The 16043-nt window shown below is 32.6% G+C and overlaps 3 protein-coding genes across 9 annotated transcripts in view; 1 reads left to right on the top strand and 2 right to left on the bottom strand.

Annotated features, from left to right (window-relative positions):
• Drn (zinc finger AN1-type doctor no) overlaps positions 1–6718 on the bottom strand; it is an 18954-nt gene extending 12236 nt beyond the window's left edge. The window contains exon 1 of one of the 2 annotated variants that reach the window (XM_072898471.1): positions 6294–6718. The gene's annotated coding sequence lies outside the window, so the exon portion shown is untranslated. Of the gene's footprint in view, positions 1–5898; positions 6035–6293 lie in introns of those variants that run through there. The other variant, XM_072898475.1, reaches the window with a different exon arrangement.
• Positions 6072–13902, top strand: Br140 (bromodomain-containing protein 140). 4 transcript variants are annotated; one of them, XM_072898459.1, is made up of 9 exons: positions 6072–6195; positions 7429–7559; positions 7927–8203; positions 8577–9420; positions 9538–9840; positions 10113–10287; positions 10420–10835; positions 10894–11265; positions 11914–12403. In XM_072898459.1, the coding sequence occupies exons 2-9, from the start codon at positions 7440–7442 to the stop codon at positions 12092–12094; spliced, it is 2688 nt and encodes an 895-aa protein (XP_072754560.1). In that variant the 5' UTR covers positions 6072–6195; positions 7429–7439; the 3' UTR covers positions 12095–12403. The 4 variants fall into 4 exon arrangements, with proteins under 4 accessions (XP_072754560.1, XP_072754562.1, XP_072754558.1 ...); XM_072898457.1 differs by lacking the exon at positions 6072–6195 and adding an exon at positions 13769–13902 and having other exon boundaries at positions 7083–7559; positions 11914–12099; XM_072898458.1 differs by lacking the exon at positions 6072–6195 and adding an exon at positions 7083–7335.
• Positions 12953–15994, bottom strand: Pyd3 (beta-ureidopropionase pyd3). 3 transcript variants are annotated; one of them, XM_072898463.1, is made up of 7 exons: positions 15371–15400; positions 15097–15263; positions 14651–14895; positions 14178–14566; positions 13733–14050; positions 13153–13220; positions 12953–13074 (listed from the first exon to the last, which is right to left on the bottom strand). In XM_072898463.1, the coding sequence occupies exons 1-6, from the start codon at positions 15383–15385 to the stop codon at positions 13161–13163; spliced, it is 1194 nt and encodes a 397-aa protein (XP_072754564.1). In that variant the 5' UTR covers positions 15386–15400; the 3' UTR covers positions 12953–13074; positions 13153–13160. The 3 variants fall into 3 exon arrangements, with proteins under 3 accessions (XP_072754564.1, XP_072754565.1, XP_072754566.1); XM_072898464.1 differs by lacking the exon at positions 15371–15400 and adding an exon at positions 15807–15994 and having other exon boundaries at positions 12955–13074; positions 15097–15258; XM_072898465.1 differs by lacking the exon at positions 15371–15400 and adding an exon at positions 15807–15994 and having other exon boundaries at positions 12955–13074.
• Between the last annotated feature and the right edge of the window lie 49 nt (positions 15995–16043).

Raw genomic sequence — 16043 nt, forward strand, 5'->3', positions numbered from 1 at the left:
AATCTATGCAATTACACAACAGAGATCAGTGAAAACTTGCTATATTTATGTCGAGATTGGACACACAGAAGCTCTTATTATTTCATACGAAATCAGAAACTCTGGTCATTCAGAAAATGCAGATAAATTTGCGATAAATTTGCGTTGGAAAGCGTTAACTTTCCGATACGCAGAATGAGTTTTCCGAACTAATCTCTCTTGCGAAACAAATCCAGGATTCAATCTCAAAGTCAAAGGCGACGTTACAAGTGTAACAAACGAACACGATACAATTCGAGCGTGACGAGATCACGGATACGGAAAAAACATCAATATTTTGTTCAAATCGACTTTCTCTGTTTAAACGACGATTAGATTTATCTTTATTTCTTCCATCTCGCTTGTATTTTGATATCGCATCGAAATTAATTCCACAGAACGCGTCCGAAAGCTCATTTTCATTAACAAAGAGATAACAATCATATCTCGTACAATATATGTAATAGAAAAAAAAAAAAAAAAAACCAACTGAGAATCACCCACTTACTGCTACTCAATAAATTATAGTAAAATTCAGCGTTTCTTTTTTTTCTCTCTTATTACAGCTCCCACACTGATGGCACAGCTGGACAGCTGTCTATTGACGAGACTGAAAATCTACTCGCGACTCGAAATACACTCGACATTGTATGCGATATTATATTCTCCGCGTGGATTCGCGCTCCGGAAGATACGCGATTTGTTGGAGGCCGCGCAAAGTCACTCGTAGATCACGCGCACGCGGAAACGCGCGGCGGAACAAAATATCGCGTGCACGTGTGCGCGCGCATCCACGATGCGGTCGTCCCACATTTTTCGCGCACTCACGCCGATCGAGAGATGATGATTCATATTCATTTCGTGGCTCCGGACGCGGACGGCGCCATAGCGCCGCGTTCGCATGCGTGATAAGCAAGGACGTGCGCGCTATTGTCGATCCGTCCGGCAAAGTTTCCAATTAGTAATACACCGCAGACCATCGAGATTTTTACTAATATTTACGCTGCAAGATATTATTAATGGAGAGTGTATGTGAATGTTAAAAAGAATATTAATACTGATATCGCAGAAGGTACTGATAAAGAAATATAATGTCAATATAGAAAACGCGTATCGACAGTGAAAAGGAATATCGAAACTAAATAATTAGAATATTATTAGAAAATATCAACATTTAAAAAAACAAAAACATCATTACATCTTTCTTTCGCTTTTAATAATCCATACTTTATTCACATCTCAACATTTAATTTAAATCTTAAATGTGTCTTAATTATAAAAAAAAAATCCTAATTTAAAAATTACATATAATTGCAAATTAATCTCTGATACCATTCGATATGAATACTTTTGAATAGTGTTGGTCGTGCCTCGTCGATAAGTCGACTCCAATTGTCCCCTGATTTTTAAATTAAGAAAGGCAGCGGTGCAATTCTTTTTTTAACGTGGCCATTCCTAAAACCTGCGTCTCTATCTAGCCTACCTCGGACGCATCGAACGTGGTCGAACCTCGTGAAGGCCTTACCGCAACTTTCACGTTTACGCGCGCGCGCGCGCGGAGAGTACATTGTCCCAGAGAGGCAAAAGTCCCTTCGTCCGCCGCGCGTGTACCCGGAGCGGACCGCGTGCGCACGCGCGGCACGCGCGTGCGTGCGTGCGTGAACGCCGCCGCTGACAATGAGAGTAAAAGAGCCGAGAGATAAAGAAATGAGATATGAAATGTAGTACAAAAGGAAAAGCAATAGAGAGTCACAACATACAAAAGATGAAAAGAAATGAATTTTGTTTAGTGTGAGGTTCTTTACTTCAAGATCTAGAAATATTCTAGAGACCAAAGCCCTCCTTTTAATTTTTTTTTTTTTTTTTCAATGAATCGTAATTATGTAAATGCTTATTACTTAACCTCAGGAATGATTTATAATTCCTAGGACTGTATAAGTTGTTTGACACAAACTATCTTTGTTGTTTAAAAATATGGATGCTTTATTTAAAGATCCTTAGACCGAACTGTTTGAAATGTCAAAAAGTACAATAACTGGCTAATATATACTAAAGAGAAAAAAAAGTTTGCTAAAATTATATATAATTTTTATCTCTTTTTCTTTCTTTAGAAATCTAAAAAAAATCTTCACAATACGCTGAATGCTTGAAATAATATAGTATTGCATATATCGTCACACATTTCATAATTTGTAGCACATTTTATAATAGAAATGGGTCATGAGAGTATTTATTCCTAATAAGTATTGATAAACCGTTTATTGTGAATACTATTATGCATATTTTAGTAACAATTGATTTTTACAATTACGTTATTAATAGCCGCTATAATATCGTTTAAGTTACATTATATATTTTAACTTACTCTTTGTTCTTTCTCTTTTCAATTTTGAAAGCGAATAAAAAACTGGTTAAATTAAGATTAAAGTTGATAAGTGACGTTATGTCGAAACAGACTATTAGTCATTTCACGTATTTCGATAGGTACTATCAATTCCGCACGATTGTAATGATTATTTCGTAACATCCTGTATAGCATGCTTATATCAATCAAGACGATCAATTGGAGAACCTCGCGGTGCACAAATTTGCGCCGATTCTCTCGACGTCATTTCTCTCTGTACATAATATAGCTATGATCTAGAGAAAGAACATCCAGTTAGCTTGAGTTAAATAACAGTCTATATTTTATTTAACAGTAATAGTTGTTTAATAAAGTTAATATCTCATTTTTATAATATATGTAATTTTACCTAGTGTGTAGATCTAGTATGTAGATTGCATATTAAAGTAATTTTTAATAGACGGATATTATTATAAAGACAGTAGTAGTTTGTCAAAAGACTATATTTTATAACTACAATTAAATGATAGCAGAGTTGCACGTTATATATGATCTCACTTATACTCTTTTATTACAATTCTTATTGCAGATGAGGCTTAAGAATTTAAAGGAAGAAGAACATATGGAATGAAAAGAAGAGAGAACCAGAGAGAAGAAAAAAGGTGTGGTTGAAGATACATTTATTATTATCTCTAACAGATCTCTTAAAAGAGATTTCTTAATGAAACAAAGTATAGATGAGTGGTAAATTTAGAAACGCTAACTGCAACGTGAGATCCAACGTTAATTGTCACTCGTAGTTGTATACAGGATGTATCAGACGTCACATACCTCAAGCTATAAATACTAGAAACGAAACTAAGCGGTGTAATGATTGTTAAATGTTCAAACAGATTCAACAATTCATTGAGGAAGAATCTGATTATGCATTAAACGGACAATCTCCTATTAAATATTGATGCGACATAATGGAACATTTTTTAATTACAGAATTATTTAGTCTCAAGAATTAAAAAATTTCGGTAAAGATTTATATTTATATTAGATTGAACAGCATGTGTAAATAAATACAAATAACAAAGATCCATGTTCTTTATAATTCCAAGTATATTGTGTGTTAACAGATACTTGATTATGAAATAATTAAGATAAAAAATAAGAAAGACTTATATAAATCGTCAATATAGTTACTGCGAGATATAGATTATCACTTTTGACTCATTTTAAGTCTTTGTTTAAAAAAATCGAACAATATCTTTGTTATTGATGGAAAATATTTTATCAACAATAAAAAGATATTATGCACAAAATTATTTATTAGATGTTATACAAAAAATGTTTGTGTTTGAAATAAAATAAAATCAAAAGAATTAAAGACTAAAATCTACAAATTTAGAAAAAGAAATAGAAAATATTGTAATGCATTGTACACGAGACAGAAATATGCGAAATATGCGTAGAAATGGAGGAAGTGAACAAGACTTTGATATTCAACGGTCATATATATTAAGACTTATTAAAGTAAGATAGGTAAGTTGAGCTGGATCATAGATACAAAGAATATATTGATCTTGATACATCTATAGATATAGATAGAAAGCGCGCGGAGGGGACGCGGAATTCATTATCGCTCGCGATGATCCGTTACAATGACTATAAAAAAAACTTGTAAGATACAGCAAAATAGTACATCGCGAGTGACGTTAACGGCGATGTAAACTAAGATGCGAATATACTTGTCTGAAGGCAAGCTTGCAGCAAGGAAAGGAGGCGCATTTATTAAACTCGTCCGGCGAGCCTTCTAATCTAGGTGTATAAAAAAATAGACAACTTGTGCAGGATGTTGATGTAATACTGTGGAATGTCCTGGCAAATTTTACGCCTTATAAAAAATTTGATTTTGATTTGAATTTTCAACATTAAATATTTCGATAATTGACAGATTAAATATTTCTAAAAAATATATACTCGATCAAAAGTAAAAGAATAGATCGCGTTATTCATTTTCACATTTGAGAACTCAATGCATCAGCATAATTTTTAACGTCAGATAAACAACAATCTACACCTTGTCATTAAAATAATAATTACTTTTCAAGTTAATTCTTCGCTATCTATAGTTATATATACGTAGATATATAGTAATTTTAAAATATCTCATAATTCCGATAAAGTCGATTTTAATTATTCTAAATAAAAATCATTCTTAAAACCTGTCGATACTTGTAAATACTTACGCAAGAATAAAGAAATAATTTTTGAGATACGGTAAAAAATATCGCTGGTTTTTTTTGCACAAATATAATTAATAACTCAAGCGAATAAAAGAATAAACTTTGTAAATGATTTGCCTCAAAGAGCTCGCACATTTATTACACGACATCGTTTATATATGAACGATTCTTTCGGTAAATTTTATTTCACAAGGCTCGAGCTTCAAAGGGTGTAATGACGTGGATGCGAACGGCTGGCGGTCAGAGCGAGCGGTCAGGTCAGGTCAGGTAAAGACGCGTAGAAGAAACGCGGCAGAGGAAGTGCGATAGATACGAGAAATTATTCCTGATAAGGCGACGGCAGAGACGCGTTACATATGAAAGCGCGCTACGTTTGTTCGGTTGGAAAATACGGTGGCGAGAGTTCCGTTCGACACCGATCGTGGATCGTGGGCTTTCGTCTCGAGCGAGTCGTGTCTCGGGAGCAGCTGGAACGGGCGCGATTCGCGATTTCTCGCCGAGGGCCAGAAGAAAGATTGTAAACAACGTGGTACGTACGGGGGAGGGCGTGGAGAGAGGGTGGGAGAAAAATGCCTGAAGGGACACCTGAAGGGAAGTACGTCGACGACGGACATTCGGAGAAGGAGGAGGGAGGATAGCGTAAGAGTGCGTAAACGTACAGTAAACCCGTTATCAGATAAATGATAGAGAGAGAGAGAGAGAGAGAGAGAGAGAGAGAGAAAAGGAAGAAGACATTCTTTATAAAAAACGCGCATCGCATGTCTAAATATTGATAAATTACTTGACAAATATGGTCAGCTAATATGTTTGAGATATATGTCACTTTAAATTATCTTGTGTGAGAGAGATGAAAAATATTTCATGTCAAATAAATTAGTAGAATATATTGGACCTTTATCTCTTGCATGCGTATGGGTGTGTATTTATACATGCAGCATATATATATGTTAAATACGATAAGATCTTGCTCTTCTTCGAAAGAAGCTTGCTTAATAAAGAATAGGCAGGCATTCGTGACGTCTAGTATACAAAGATTCGAATCGTATCGAAGCGCTGCCATCGTCTAGTTGGACAGTAAAAAGGAGAGACGACTATGTGGAGAAAAGAGACAGAGAAAAAGTGATATAAAAAGAGAACAAGATGGGAATGAGGGAGGGGAGGAAGGAAGGAAGGGAGGGGGGGACGCGCGAGAAAGAAAGAGAGGCTTAGCCACACGCGCATGCAAAGAGCACCGAGGGACGGACGACGGACGCACGGTGGCAAGACGATGGGACACGATGGCTTCCATCCTTGAATACGCACTTAGATGTAAATTGCGTCGTTCCTTTGTCCGTCTCACTCTCTGTCTCCGCGGTCACTTAACACGTCGACGTTCCTATTCCTACGCGTTCGTTCCGCGAACGCAGCTCCCCGATCGGAGTTGAGAACGCACGTAACTCGCGGACGCTGTACGCGCGAGTGAAATCGAGCTCGCGCTCCGCTCCGATCGGGAATTACGTCGAGTACCACCGTGCGTTCCCCGAGGGAGAGGAGAAGTGGATCCGTGTGTCTCACGACTATTCCGAGGACCGAAAATAGTTCGCATTAGACGATTCGCAGGTAGAGCCGCGGGGTAGAGAGAGAGAGAGAGAGAGAGAGAGAGAGAGAGAGAGAGAGAGAGAGAAAGAGAAAGAGAGCACTGGGATTGCGACACTTACCGAAGGCTGTTGCGGTGTAGCAGGGCGCAATATGTCAGCTGACTTGACGCGCGACCGATCCCAATTCTGCGTCACTATTCCACATAATTCTCAGCGAAACATTCGGTCACCTCGCTCGCAAATAAATCTGCTTCACGAAACTCGCGCTTCGCGTTTCACACTATTTCACAATAGGCGCGATACGCGAGATGAACGATAGATGAGGGATAGAGATAGAGATTACGAGATAGGACGATCACGACGACGAGGGCAACGACGACGATGACGACGTCATTTACGACGAGAATTCTCCTTACACCCAACTCTTCTGGTTACGAGGAAGTGGATCTGCCAGCCTGCCAGAGTTGCAGATACGAATACTGCTGATGACTGACGTAAAGTTAGATCTCCTTTACACTCTCCCCTCCATAACCCCGACCGAGCGTAGCACTCGGTGCCGTATATGCGGGCGAATGACCACGAATCCGCCCGAACGACAATCACGAAATAGATCAATCATATAGAGCAACAACTAAGGAAACGTAAAATGCGTCTAGTAACTTATGTCTAGGGACAAGCGAATGATTTGTCCAATGATTGCCGATTGGTTGTTGACTAACGTGTTCCAAAATTCACTGCCAGTACTGTCATCTTTGTCTAGTATTCGGTGAACAACAAGAATAAGGATATGCTGACAGTACTGGCAGTGAATTTTGGAATATAGCCTATAAAGTATCTAGAATCCGATCAGAGACAGCCAATCAAAGCATGTTGGACAAATTAATTATCAAACAAAACGCGTCAGATTAGGTTAGGTCAAGTGCGAATATCGCTTTTTAGCGGTTATTTTGCGATAATCGTTCGTTCAAATTGGTTCAAATATTGTATTATTTATCAACAAGTGGTATCGCTTAATGGACAAACAATTCAATAAAGAAAAACAAGACTACAATAATAGTATTATTGCCGTATAATAATATTATTATTCAGCTTTTCTCGTTATTGTGAAAGAAATAGGGCCAGCATCCTCCTCCAATCTACCGGACTTTTGCTTTTGGCTTTTGTGTGTAACAAAAAAAAATACACGAAAAGCAACATACAGTTCTCAAACTGTGTGGTGGACGATACAGGTGTTAGATATACGGGTTTGTTACAGCTAAAACGAGGATGAATACGCCACAGTCTAATAAAAAGAAAGGCAGGAATAGAATGGGTGTACCTAATGAAAGCACGAATCCCACAAACACTGAGACACTCAGCAGTCAAGAAGCAACGAAGTTTGTTTTGGTACGAATAAATATTTCTTAGTTCTCAATTTAAACCCACTTCTATCTTATATAAGAATATATTACTTCTTCTCTTTAAAACTTTCTTTTTGCTACAAGTAGCAAAAATTGAATTATATAATTTTTCTTGAATATTATTTGTTTCAATGTCCAATTGATTTTTAAAGTGTATGCAAATAATAATTTGGGAAACTTTAACGAATTAAACTTAGAAAATATCAGCTACGTTAATTTCAATCATTATTTTATAATGACAATGCGTAACATAAGTAAAATAACGTTTTATGCTTATAATTGTATATATGTATATTTTTAATAAGTATTTTGTATGGAATCAGTTATATTAATATATATTTTAATATTTGAAGGTAAATCCTATAGGAGAAGAAGGAAACAAATCAATTAAGTTGGCTATCTCAGATGCAATTCCAATAATTTCCATGGATTCAAGTATGCTTGATGAAAAAGGTTTAAAAACTAATGCAGCATTATTGGAAAAGGAAAAAGAAGACAAAAATATTCTTAGCACTTTACCTGTTGCTAAAGTTAAAGAGATAGAAGGTTATGAGGATCAATTAGGAGAAGCCGAATCACTTCCAAATTCTTACATTAGATTTATGGAACGCAGTGGTGAAGAACTTGATGGTAAATACTATTTCGCAATTTTTGTGATATTGCAATTCTATAATATTAATTGATATGATAGTTCTATGATATTAAAGTGTTTATAATTATTATGTATAGTATATATTACAATATATTATTTATCATTATATATATACTTAAGTTTTACTTTAATATTTATTAAAATCTCATATATATATATATATATATATATATATATATAATCTTTATATCAAATTTATAACTTGTAATTGATATATTGTTATAAAATCTCTCTTAATTGTAATATCTTATGTTAAAATCTTATAACAATATTAAATTAGGTTTTCTATGTATTATAATATCCTGTTGTTATTTATATTATTCCAAAAATAACATTATTATTTTGATGTAGGAGAAGTGGAATATGATCTAGATGAGGAAGATACTGCATGGCTTTCTATTGTGAATGAAAGAAGACTTGCCTCTGGATTAACACCTGCATTGGAACCTGATACATTTGAATTATTGATGGACAGATTAGAAAAGGAGTCATATTTTCAGCAACAAAGTAATGGCGGAGGTGGCATTGCTGCAGACGAGGACGCCGTCTGTTGTATCTGTATGGATGGAGAATGTCAAAATAGTAATGCAATCTTGTTTTGCGATATGTGTAATCTTGCCGTCCATCAAGATTGTTACGGTGTACCATATATACCTGAAGGACAATGGTTGTGTAGAAGATGTCTGCAGAGTCCATCTAGGGCCGTGGACTGTGTTCTATGTCCGAATAGAGGCGGCGCTTTCAAACAGACCGATCGTACCGCGACATGGGCTCATGTAGTATGCGCTTTATGGATACCAGAAGTTAGATTTGCTAATACTGTATTTCTGGAACCTATTGACAGCATAGAGAGTATCCCACAGGCTCGTTGGAAACTCACGTGCTGTGTATGCAAACGCAGAGGGGCAGGCGCGTGCATTCAGTGTCATAAGAGCAACTGCTATGCAGCATTTCATGTAACTTGTGCCCAGCAGGCAGGTCTGTGTATGCGTATGAGAACAGTGCAACCTGCCAATGGTGAACCAATGTTAGTACAAAAGACAGCTTATTGTGAAACACATACACCTGTCGATTATCAACCTTCTACAAATCCTGTGGACGCGAGAAGGAGAGCGATAGCTAACAAGAAAAGTTCGTCAGCCCCCGTTATTTCTATTCCTACTATACCACCTGAGAGAATCAGAGAAATAGCTAGGTAATAATAATAATAAAAATTATTATTATATTTATATAAAAAGTGAGATGGATCTGTAATTAAATAGAATTTGTGTAATACAAAGCAATATTTTAATGTATTAAATTTCTCAATCAGTTTAGCTGAAGGAATACCAAAGAGGAGTCAACTAATACAACGTCTCATTGCTTATTGGACATTAAAGCGACAATACAGGAATGGTGTCCCGCTTCTTAGAAGACTGCAAAGTTCTCATCCACAGTCCAGACCGCCACCGCTCAGCGAACATTCTTCTTCCCCCACGCATGATAGTGAATTACGAGAAGAATTATATCGTCAGCTTAAATATTGGCAATGTTTACGTCAAGACTTGGAACGTGCACGATTATTGTGTGAATTAGTTCGAAAGCGTGAAAAATTAAAGAAAGAATTATTCAAAGTGTAAGTACTTGACGTACAAATTGTACTTATTAAATGGCAGTCAACATTAATATTTTTTAATTAAATAATTATAGAAATTATAAATTTGCATATAAATTATAAAAGCCTACTATTTAAAAATTTACTATTTACTATTTGTCTACTATTATTTAAAAATTTAATGTTTAAATTTCAAAATAAACTATAAATTTTAAAATAAACTTAAATTTTTAATTAGTATTTTATTAATATTTACATCATGAAATATATCATTTTCAAAAAAATGATTACAGAAAGGAAAAATGTTTATGGTTCGAATTGCGGCCATTGGAGAGTGTTTTGCGTACATTATTAGAAGCTATAAAAGCGAAAGATGTAAACGACGTATTTGGACAACCAGTCAACACCAAAGAAGTTCCAGATTATCTCGAAATAGTATCGCATCCTATGGATCTCTCTACTATGCAGGTAATTATCAGAATTATTTTACATTACATTTATAGCTATATTTATAAGTGTGTAAAATTACTTTCTAAAATATAAATTTATCAAGGCCATTAAAAATATAATTTATAATTGTATCACATTATTTTTTTACAGGCAAAATTAGAGAGACAAGAATACGATTCTATCGCCGCTTTTGAAACTGACTTTAATTTGATGGTGAGCAACTGTTTGGAATATAATCGTAAAGATACTATGTTTTATCGGGCAGGAATGAAAATGAAAGAGCAGGGTGGAACCTTGATAGATCAGGCTCGCAAAGATTATCCTGAACTCGAGCCAGTTATTGAATCCGAACAAGTTGGTTCTAAGTCTAGAAAAAGAGAAAGATCTAGTCGTAGTCGCGTGGAAACGGAATCACAATCTAACGAGAAAGAGGTCGGCGGAGGTGTAAATAGGAGAACAGCGGTATTGTTCACGCGTAAAGCTAGAGCACGAAATGCTAAAAGCGGACAAATGTTTCTTTCGGAAGATGACAAAAAGAAACAAAGTGATAGTTTTAAAGTATATAGGTACGTAATTAATATATTTGTTAATTTTATGACTCGATATTAATATTAATATTTCTAGGAGTGGAACAATGGATAGTGATATAGGTGAAGGGGAAAGTCAATCATCAAGTTGCAGTAGCTGTCCCACGAGTAGATCTACTACTCCCGATCCAGAAGAAGAGAAACAACGACAAGAAATTACTGATACGAAGAAGGAAAACGAAAACAAGCAAACGAGCACTAATAATGGCCTAGAAGCTCTGCAACTCGTGTGGGCTAAATGTCGTGGATATCCTTGGTATCCAGCTCTGATCATTGATCCTAATACACCCCGGGGCACTATACATAAAGGAGTACCGATTCCTGCACCACCTGATGATGTTTTGGCGCTTGCTGACAATTACAAAGAACCAGTTTTTCTTGTGCTTTTTTTTGACACAAAACGCACATGGTAATCATTTTTAATTTTTAATATAAGAATACTATATAGAATGTTTGATAATATATTTTATTTAATATACATTCCTAATAAAAATATTGAAATATAAGTAGTTTCTTATAATCAATTAAGTAGAAAAAAAATTTGTCGAATTATGCAAAGGCATACATAGATGATAAAAATGTTATTTATAATTTTTTTTAGAAAAACCTTGACAAAAATTTTGATTTAATGCATAATTATCAAGATACAATTTTAAAAGTTAAGAAAGAATAGAGTATCCAATTGAATCTTGAAAGGAATTATTTCAATTATCAATATTTATCTATTTATTTTCGTCAAATATATTTATTGTCAAAGATTCTGTACCTAGTACAATAAAATTAATAATTATAAAAACATAATCTTGAAATAGAAAAATGTAAACTATGTTGTATAATTATCCAAAATTTTTGATATTTCATTAAGCAAATATATATTTGCACTATTTATTCTATACATATATTAAATATATATTTGCTTCATAAAATATCAAAAATTTTAGATAATAAACAAAGTTTACAATTTTCCGTTTCAAGTTTAATATCTTCAGATAGACCACATTTATATAATGAATAGAGTAAAAATATTCGATTTAGTTAATAGTATCAAACTTTTCAGGCAATGGCTGCCAGGTGAAAAATTAGAAAAACTTGGAGTATCACAGGAAGTAGATGAAGCAAAGTTAATTGAATCACGTAAAGCTACAGATAGAAAAGCTGTAAAGAAAGCTTATCAAGATGCTTTACATTATCGCAAACAAACACAAACTGCTGTGTTGGATAATGTTTCAAATACATAAATTCTGTAAGTACAATATAAAATATGTAATTAGAATAGCTGTGTGTATGTAAATATTTAAAAAGATATAATTTAAATACAATAGATATTAATATCTAACATATTAATAATAAATTAATATGTTAATATGTTATTAAAAATTTATTATATTAATGACCAATGAAATTTTCATAGAGAAATATGTACAAAATTTTTTAAAAATATGTACAATATGAAAAAAATTTAATTTATAAAATTTATATGTATATATAAATTTACATTTGACACACATTGGATACATTTATATTTGAACATGTTCATAGACAAATATGTACAAGATTTTAAAAAAATTTTTATAATATTGAAAAGAAATTAATTTACTAAATTAAAAGAATTTACATATAAAAGACACTACATATATATTATATATTATAATATATTATATATAATATATATGTAGTGTCTTTTATATATAAATTCTTTTAATTTAGTAAATTAATTTCTTTTCAATATTAATAGTATATTATATGTTAAAAACACTATATGTTATATTCATTTAATTTCACGAAAAAGAAAGTAGAAAAGACATATGTTAGATATTAAAACTGTATGAAACATTATTATGTAATTTTATATAAGTAAGTGATGAATTATTTGCTAAAGTGATTATTAATTATTCGAGTGATGTACAGTTTGCAAAGTTCATTTAATTGGATGTTGAGGTAAAAATATGTACTATAAAATATCTTCACAAAATATATTTCTATTAAATCTGACAATTCACTTTTTGTACGATTTATATATATATATACATATATATATAAAATTATAACGTGTAATCATATAAATTATACGATTTATGTATACAAAATATAACTTAATATATACAATGAATAAATCGTGACATTGTAGAAAAATATAACTTTATAGATTATGAAATTAATCAATATATTGATAGATAAGTTCATATCCTTAGATGAATACCTCTCTCTTAGATGGTTTCTGCAATACAAAATACATAATTGAACTATCATAACAAACTTTATAGAATTAGAGATGATATAAATATTCTGTAAATACCTTAAATCTCATTTCTGCTTTGTAAATTCAGCAAGTTCTTTAGCATACATATCGAGTCTTTGTGTCATCTAAAATTAACATAAAATTTATGTAATTTTTTTTATTTGTATATTATAATTTAAAGTTTGCAAACTTTCTTTGTAGAGAATAGATTTCATAAGATATTTTAATTAATTTTTTCGATCAAATTAAAAATGGATATTTTTATTATACTTAAACTAATTCTATTATGATTTGCTATGTATGTAAGATGGTTACAATATTATTAAATTATACAGAACTCGTAAGGATGATAAGTGAAATAGACTGATTTCTTTTTATCTGACAAGTGTAATGTTTATTATACATATTTTTAGAGTCTGAATTTGATGATATCAGTTTTATTTGTCTCAATCTTTGATAAAATTCGTCTCAAAGAGATCAAAATAACTATTTTCGATACCTCTTTGTAGCAGTTCAAAAATTATAAAAAAACATGTAGGACTTATGTTACACTTGTGAAACAGAAATCGGTTTTACTCATTGTCCTTTGTAAATTATCCTGCACATACAATTATTAATAATTTTATAAAATACTCACTCTAAATCCCCATATGTCTTTCGTTTGTCGACATAGATTTAAGTCCAATTCTCCAATCAAAAGTCCGTCTTTGTGCCGACTTAAACCTGGAGTACGTGTTCCATCAGGAGCAGTAATATAACTAGAGCCATAGAAATATCCAAAATCTTTATGTGCTGGTTTCCCATCACCAGATGTAAATTCATGATCGAAAATCTCGGTACCCACGCGATTGATAGCGCAAGTATAGTAACTATTCGCTATAGCGGCGCATCTTGCTTCAATTGGCCACAAGTGTTCGGATAATCCTTGGACGGTTGCCGATGGATTAAAAACAATCTAAAAATATAAATATAGATGAATAATTATTTATTGATAAATTTTTAGATATCTCTGAATATTATAAAATTTGCAAAATTATGAATAGCTATAAACATTTTATAAAGCAAGAACTTGTGATTCTTACTTCTGCTCCATTCAAACCAAACATCAACCAATTCAATGGATGATGTCGTCCGTAACATATGTTAATTGCGATGCGTCCATAAGGTGTATTAAAAACTGGATGCCCTGTATTGCCTTCCATATAATAAGTGGACTCGTTAAAATCCCCGATACGAGGAATATGATTCTTCCTATGTTTCCCAAGGACTTTACCGTCCGTGTTAATCACCACACAGGTATTCCAGATAGTATCTCCATCAGCAGAGTCTCTTTCTAAAATCGGCGATATTATTACCATGTTATGCTCTTTAGCAAATTTAGACAGAAACATGGTCGTAGGACCAGTCTCAGCTTCCTCTGCAAATTCGCACCACGGATACTTTTCTCTTGTACAAAATGCGAATGGCATATCTGCAATTATTTCCCACATTGATTACTACACCAGTTTATAATTTATGGTAATATGCATATAATGAAATTATTGCTCTCACATACTCCATGCTTCTTGGAGACATAAAATCTGAACCTTGTATTGAGCTGCTGTTGTGATATATGATGCAATTTTCCTATGTATCGCATCTCGTTGGTCTAGAATGGACTGCGTTGCTGGTAATGCAATCTTATGTTGTATCAGTGCGACACGAACTAAACGTGGAGGACGAAGCTCCTCTACGATCTCACTATTCATCCTCCATCCTTGTACTTCAAATTCTTCTTTTTCCCATTTATCACATAATGGTCTAACAACATTTGGTATAAATGTATTCTTAATTTATACAATAATTAGTGATAAAGAAAAAACTATGCTATACACTATACACTAATATAAATTTAATTTTACTTGACTCATTTTTTTAAATATATAAAATTATTAATATATTTTCTTAAGAATTTTAAATTAAATATTTTTTTATACTTTTATAAAATATGAAAGTTCTTACAATAATGTACGTCCATACAAAATGCGTTTTACTTCATCCAATTCCTTTTCTGGTATATATTTCTCTAAAATTTCTTCTACAGTTGACATAATTGGACCAGTTACTATCAGCTTATTTGACTCGGTCACCTTGATGATTAAAGTTTTATGAGATGGCGCGTTGCTGCTCTTGTAAAAGTGAAATATAATACTGATAAGAGAGAATGAACATAAGAGATAAACATCTTTAAGAAACATTATAAAGATAAGACATTCTAAGATTACGTAACACATACTAATTGAATATACATATTGTTTAAATCATTGTTGATTTTAACTATAATATTATTGAAATGACAGAACTTATTAATTCGATCAGCTAATAATACATGTCGGAATATAAATCAGATTAAGTTGTATTATATATGTAGAGTATGCAATTAGTATGTACATAACTATACCAAATCTAATTTTGTATCATAGAATATTTGTAAATTTAATATTTATATAGATACTATAATTTTTCATTTCTTATTTTTTATTTCTTTAATTCTTATATAGTTATTTACATATAGTAAATATATTAGATTTACAATTATATATGTGAATCTAAATTATATTACAAATGTTATATATTTGATAGAAACATGCAAATTTTTTGATACATTACTATTATATAATATTATGTTATATATACATAAGACAGCAAAATCTATATATAGATTTACATACATATGTAAGTTATTTACATATACAAATGTGTAAATAATATATGTAAGTTGCACAATATAAAATTGTTTCCTTTTTTGCTCTTATTTCAAACAATTTATAATTCAATCTCAATGCTCCAATTTATTCAGGATCAAGTCTCTTCTACATGTAATACACGAAAAAAATTCAGTTTGGAGCTTGGATTATTGTTACAACCATGGTTGTGTTCAAAAATCGATTTATCGAGTAAAGGAGCTG

The sequence above is a fragment of the Anoplolepis gracilipes genome, chromosome 8 (genome assembly GCF_047496725.1).
Source record: "Anoplolepis gracilipes chromosome 8, ASM4749672v1, whole genome shotgun sequence".
Classification (NCBI taxonomy): Eukaryota; Metazoa; Arthropoda; class Insecta; order Hymenoptera; family Formicidae; genus Anoplolepis; species Anoplolepis gracilipes.

Coding starts and splice junctions, on each gene's coding strand:
- Br140 (XM_072898459.1), top strand. CDS start 7,440: ATGAATACGCCACAGTCTAATAAAAAGAAAGGCAGGAATAGAATGGGT. Junction 7,560..7,926: donor AAGCAACGAAGTTTGTTTTG/GTACGAATAAAT, acceptor TAATATTTGAAG/GTAAATCCTATAGGAGAAGA. Junction 9,841..10,112: donor AAGAAAGAATTATTCAAAGT/GTAAGTACTTGA, acceptor AAATGATTACAG/AAAGGAAAAATGTTTATGGT.
- Pyd3 (XM_072898463.1), bottom strand. Junction 14,567..14,650: donor ATGTCTCCAAGAAGCATGGA/GTATGTGAGAGC, acceptor AAATAATTGCAG/ATATGCCATTCGCATTTTGT. Junction 13,221..13,732: donor AAGACATATGGGGATTTAGA/GTGAGTATTTTA, acceptor TGTTAATTTTAG/ATGACACAAAGACTCGATAT.